The sequence below is a fragment of the Octodon degus genome, unplaced genomic scaffold (genome assembly GCF_000260255.1).
Source record: "Octodon degus isolate 3935 unplaced genomic scaffold, OctDeg1.0 scaffold00189, whole genome shotgun sequence".
In the NCBI taxonomy this organism is placed as follows: domain Eukaryota; kingdom Metazoa; phylum Chordata; class Mammalia; order Rodentia; family Octodontidae; genus Octodon; species Octodon degus.
The window spans coordinates 3,467,569-3,473,824 of NW_004524765.1; the positions used below are offsets into that span (position 1 = coordinate 3,467,569).

Below are 6,256 nucleotides of genomic sequence, written 5' to 3' on the forward strand. Positions count from 1 at the left end.
TTATCCAGCTCTGCTTGGCTTGGGTCTGGCTGCTGTGCTCAGCTCCTTCCTGCTGCTGCCCTTGAGGGTGAACCTGTTGTGCCCCTGTGGCAAGATGTTCTGCTCCTGGACTAACTGGGTGTATCTATCCTCTACACTCTCTGCAGGGTTTGCAGCTGCAGGGTTACACCCCAGGCGTGTATGCCAGGCCTGAGCTGTGCCTGGAGGGGGCAAGGTGAAGTAGGGGGAAGAGGAAGCTCTCCTACACACTCACCGGACCTGGACTAGGACTGGGTCTGGAGGTTTCCGGAAAGCGTCAGAAATTCCTACTCGGCGGCTGGGTGGGGGAGGTGCTGCGGAGTGGTGGGGGGCGGTCCAAGGGGGTGGGAGAGGGTCCGGCCCCTGCTGCGCCTGTGCTGGGACTGGTCCCACTGGCACAGGGTAGCAATAAGCTCTCCCACACACTCACCGGGCCTGGGCTAGGACTGGGTCTGGGGGTTCCCGGAAAGCGGCAGAAATTCCTACTTGGGGGCGGGGTGAGGGAGGTTAATTCATACATTTGAGCTGAGTTAGTGTCCTCTGCACTTGTTCCGTTTGGGCATTGGGTTTCCTCCATATGTTTCTGCATTTGATTCTTTACTGCAGATGTTATTAATTCAGAGATTTCTTTTTTCACTACCAATCTGAGTTCCTCTATACCTTTCTGCAGCTTTTCTTTATTTCAGAAGCTGTTGATTCATTGATTTCAGCTGTGTGATTTCAAATTTGTTCTGTGTTAGTGTCCTTTGTACTTGTTATGGGTGGGCTTGGGTCCTGAGAATGCATTTTGCTACTTCTCATTGTCATTTTGTGTAGCACTGTCTTCTGACCTTTGTTGTAGATCTTTGTTGCAGTTATAACCTTAGTACCTACTGAAGTTCAGGTGCAGACCTACAAAGTTTGGATCTCTCCAGTTGTGCCTGGCTTGAGTCTGGCTGCTGTGCTCAGCTCCTTCTTGCCACTGTCCTTGGGTATGAACCTATTGTTCTCCTCTGGCAAGATGTTCTGCTCCTGGACTAGCTGAGTTTTTCTGTCCCCTACACTCTCTGCAGGGATTGCAGCTGCAGGATTTCATCCCAGGCCTGTATGCCAGGCCTGAGCTTAGTCTGGAGGGTGCAAGGTGGAGTGGGGAGGAGAGGTAGCTCTCCCACACACTCACTGGGCCTGGTCTAGGACTGGATTTGGTGGTTCCCGGAACACATCAGTTATTCCTACTAGGTGGCCGGGCAGTGTGAGGGAAGTGCTGTGGAGTTTGGGAAGAGTTCCAACTGGGTGGAAGATTGTCTCACACAGGCTGCACCTGGGCTGTGACCAGTAGGTCCTACTGGTGCAGGGTAGCCGGAAACTCTACCACACACTCACTGTGCCTGGCTAAGGACTGGCATTGTTTCACTGTACGTTGAAATTTTCTTTCATTGTATGTTGGAAGTGTTTAACTTTTTATTTCACTTGTACAAGGGGTCACAGCTGAGATTGCCATAAATCTCAGTGGCAACAATGGACATGAATTTAACAATAGTTCTGAAACTGCTAGGATTTTGGCATTGAATTGAAGTAATTAAGTACCTTTTGCATAAAGAGATGCACATAACTCTTTTGCATGCTAGGGAAGAATGTGATGGCTTGTGCCTATATGTTTCCTCAAGCCTCATGTGGCCAGAAGTAGAGATTTGGGAGGTGGCAGGATTTAGGGTATGTGATGCTGGGGTTAAGAATGTGATCTTGAAAAAAAAATGTGATCTTGGGTTTAAGGGTGCAACACTTGGAATAAGGGTGCTCTACCTGGGTTGGAGTGCTTCCTGCCTGAAGAGCATATAGTATGGATGACAGAAAAAAAGCTGCTGTTTCACTAATTTAAAGTTTTGCTACCTTTGCTTGTCATACAATGAACTGTTTTTCCTCTGTGATTCCCTTCACAATGCCACTATGACTTGGAGCCAGCTGACTATGAGCTGAAACACTTTCAAATTGTGAGCTACAATAAACCTTTCTTCTTTCACTTTGAGTGTCAGGTATTTTGTCTCAGCAACAAGAAACTTAACTAAGACAGTACTTGTCAGCAAATTATATTACAAGACAATATGAACAAAAATAGTCACATAGTACAAAAGTACCAGAACAAAAATAGACACATAGACTAATAGATCAGTGCACAGCACATATAAATAAATCTATACCATTATACTCATGTGATTATAGACAAAAGTATCAGAAATATATGTTGGAGAAATCACAGCCTCTTAAACAAGTGGTGTTGGGTGAAGTGGACAACCAGTCATAGAATATTGAAATCATGTCCTTTGTCTTTCCCTAAACAAAGATAAATTCAAATTGGGCCTCTACATATGACATGAAACTTTGAAATATTTTACTTGTAGTGAAATGGATTGCAATGTCATTTCCTAATTCGAAGTAAGATATGGGAGGAGAAAATATACAATTCTTTGATTAAAATTATTTCTCACAGACATAAACTTTGTTTCTGCTTTGCAGATACCTCTATCCATCCTCTTAGTCGTTTGTTGCCAAATCCCACCGTGTTCTTTGATATTGCTGCCACGGCGAACCCTTGGGCCACATCTCTTTCAAGTTGTTTGCAGACAAAGTTCCAAAGACAGCAGAAAACTTTTGTGCTCTGAGCACTGGAGAGAAAGGATTTGGTTATAAGGGTTTCTGCTTTCACAGAATTATTCCAGGGTTTATGTGCCAGGGTGATGACTTCATGCACCACAAGCGGCACTGGAGGCAAGTCCATCTACGGGGAGAAATTCGATGATGAGAACTTCATCCTGAAGCACACAGGCCCAGACATCTTGTCCATGGAAAATACTGGGTGAAACACAAACGGGTCCCAGTTTTTCATCTGCATTGCCAAGACCAAACTGCTGGACAGCAAGCACGTGGTTTTCGGGAAAGTGAAAGAGGGCATGAACACGGTGGAGGTCATGGAGCGCTTCGGGGCCAGGAGTGGCAAGACCAGCAAGAAGACCACCATCACCAACTGTGGACAGCTCTAACACATGTGGCTTGTGTGTATTGCCAGCAGCAGACCAGACCATTCCTCTAGCTCAGGCGAGAACCCTGTGCCCTCCCTGCTCAAAGCGCCCCATCATCTCTGCTCTTGTCGCAGTTCTTTGGGTTTCATGTTTATCTTGCTCCCCTCCAAATGTACCTGGATTTATGGTTATGAATAAAACTAAATAATGGCTAAAAAATAAATAAACTTTGTTTTATTGAAAAATAATAAATGTTCTATACCAATAAAAAAAAACTTTGAAACTGCTAAAAAAAGAAAAAAACCCACACATACTTAAAAACACACAGTGACAAACACTTCCTGAATTCATCCAGTATCATTGGAAATAAGAGCACAATCATTAAATAAAACAACTCCAAATAGAAAAGTCCCTGCCCACCAGAAACCCAAGAACAGAATGAAGACACTGCCTAAGAAATGTGAGAAAATTCTTGCTACCTATTCTACTGAGAGAAGGTTAATATCTATAATGTACAAAGAATTAAAAACATTTATCACTAATAACCTAAATAGCCCAATCAATTAAATGAACTAGTGAACTGCACAGACATTTTTCAAGAGAATAAATACAATTAGCACATATATATATATACATATATATGTATATATATATATATATATATATATATATATATATATATATATATATAATCTTTAACATCTTTAGACATCAAGGAAGTACAAATCAAAATTACTTTCATATTCCAAATCATCCAAGTCCTGATGGCTATCATCAAAAGTACAAAAATAGGAAAATCTGGTGAGGGTATAGTGAAGAAAAGAACCCTTCTACATTTCTGGTGGCAATGTAAATTATATCATCCTTATGAAAATCAATACAATGTCCCAAAATAGCAAAACTAAGGTCCTAGTTTAACTCAGATGTATTACTCTTTAATGTATAACTGATAGAATCAAAATCAGCATCCATAGGGATGCTAATGTACCCATGTTTATTGCAGCAGGATTGATAATAGCCAAGCCAATCAACAAATGAATGGAAAAACAAAATGTATATATACACCACAGTATATTATTCAACCACAAGGTTAAACACTGTCATTTTAAAGAAAATAGATGTAATTGGAGATTTCCACGTTGAGTGGAATAAGCCAGACCCAGAGAAACAAATATCACATGTTCTTCCTAATTTGTGAAACCTGAAAGAGTACATGAAAGTAGAAAGGGTAGTATTATTAGAGAAGAGGAATGGAATAAAAGAGAAGGAAGGAATTATAAAGCATGGAATTAGAGAATTGCATATGATACCAAGTATTGCATTCATAGGATTAGTAAGCTATGATAATAAAAGGAAAAAATTTTAATGCTAGGAACACACACACACACACACACACACACACACACACACACTAACACACCACTCACAAAGATTTAACACATTCCTGAAACAAGGTCACCAACATTGATCAGATACACAATAATTTTTGCTTTTCATTTGAAAACTGATAGGTTTGATTAGTCTTTCACTTGGAGGAAGTCACTGAGCTGCACATATTTACTCATGAGGTTTGGAAATTTTCCATTCTACAGAAAACATGATGGAGGGCAAATTTCATGTCCTTGTTTCGTAGGCTATAGATAAAAGGGTTTAAGGCTGGGGTCACCACAGAGTACATCAGTGTGATGACCTTATGGACAGCAACCGAGTTGCCAGATGTGGGACTTACATACATCACCATTATGCATCCATAGAACAGAGACACCACAACCAAGTGTGACCCACAGGTAGAGAAGGCCTTCCATTGTCCAGCTGAAGAAGGAACCTGAAACACAGCTCTGAGCACCAGAGAATAGGATCCAAGGATGTACAAAATAGTAATAATGATGATAAGAGACCTCACAGAATAGAATACATTCTCTATTATGGGTGCTGGGGCACAGGACAATGCCATTAGTGGGTCCACATCACACAGAAAGTGATCAATGATGTTGGGACCACAGAAAGGGAGCTGAGAAATGAAGAAAATTGGGATTGAGTGTCCAAGGAAACCAATGAGCCAGCAAAGACACACCAATAAACCACAGAGCTGGCCAGTCATGATGGATGGGTAGTGCAGTGGGTGGCAGATGGCCAGGTAACGGTCGTAAGCCATGAGAGAGAGGCAGAAGCATTCTGTTGTGCCCAAGGAGAAGAAGAAGTAGAATTGAGTGAAGCAGCCAGCATAGGATATAGTCTTAGTTTTGGAAAGAAAGTTACCCAGCATGTTTGGGACTGTGCATGTCACATACCAGATTTCTAGGAAGGAGAAGTTGGCCAGGAGCATGTACATAGGAGTATGGAGTCGGTGGTCCCATCTCACTGCACAGATGATAGCCATGTTCCCAGTCAGAGTCAACGTGTAGACCAACAAAATCACTGAGAAAAGGATGACCTGTATTTTCCAGGGACCAGGAAAGCCCAACAAGACAAAGTGAGTCACTGTAGATATCCCTGACTTGTTCATGGTCCCCAGGCTGTGGAGAGAACAAAAATGGATAGAAAAGTTTAATTTTCTGTTTAAGCATGTTGAAGATTTCTTGGGACAAGGAGTTTGGTTCTTGCAGGCACTGGATAATTTTAAAGAAATTTTCAATGAATCCTGCTGAATTCTGCACATGGTTATTCCTTCCTATTTTTTTAATACATACTAGATTTCTTCCCCCCCCATGGCAGAAGACAGAAATCAATTAAATTTCATTTTCTTTAACTCAGTGTTAAAACAAACACTGACAAAATAAAATAGAACAAAGCAAAACACTGGAGAAATCTTGAAATCAAGGTAAACATGCAATTTTATACCTGGTTTGTTTTTCAGTAAAAGTGGTTCATATAAAGCAAATATTTTTTGCTATTCATTTCCAGGTAGGAGGACATAAATGTATGCCATCATTTTCAGTAGTTTAGGATAGGATGGTAAATATTTTTTCCCATAATTTTATTGATAAGCAAATAGCTATGAGACAGTTTCAAACCAAATTGGTAGGATGGTTTCAATAATTAACACATTGCATACATTCTTCCTAGTGGTTATTTGCTGTAAAAGATGTGGACATGATATCCTATTTACAAACTCTATTGGAACAAATCCCTCTTAGAATGGTAAATTTGAATGGTTTGTGCCTTAGAATTATTTCAGATTTGCTCTGTAGATATTTCTATTATATTCCATTTTCAGTATTGTATTAGTAATATTAGGAAAA

At 40.8% G+C, this 6,256-nt stretch overlaps 1 protein-coding gene across 1 annotated transcript; it reads right to left on the minus strand.

Annotated features, from left to right (window-relative positions):
• Positions 1–4,575: 4,575 nt before the first annotated feature.
• Positions 4,576–5,526, minus strand: LOC101570223 (olfactory receptor 11H7-like). Its single transcript, XM_004644036.3, has one exon. The coding sequence runs from the start codon at positions 5,518–5,520 to the stop codon at positions 4,576–4,578; it is 945 nt and encodes a 314-aa protein (XP_004644093.1). The 5' UTR covers positions 5,521–5,526.
• Positions 5,527–6,256: the final 730 nt, after the last annotated feature.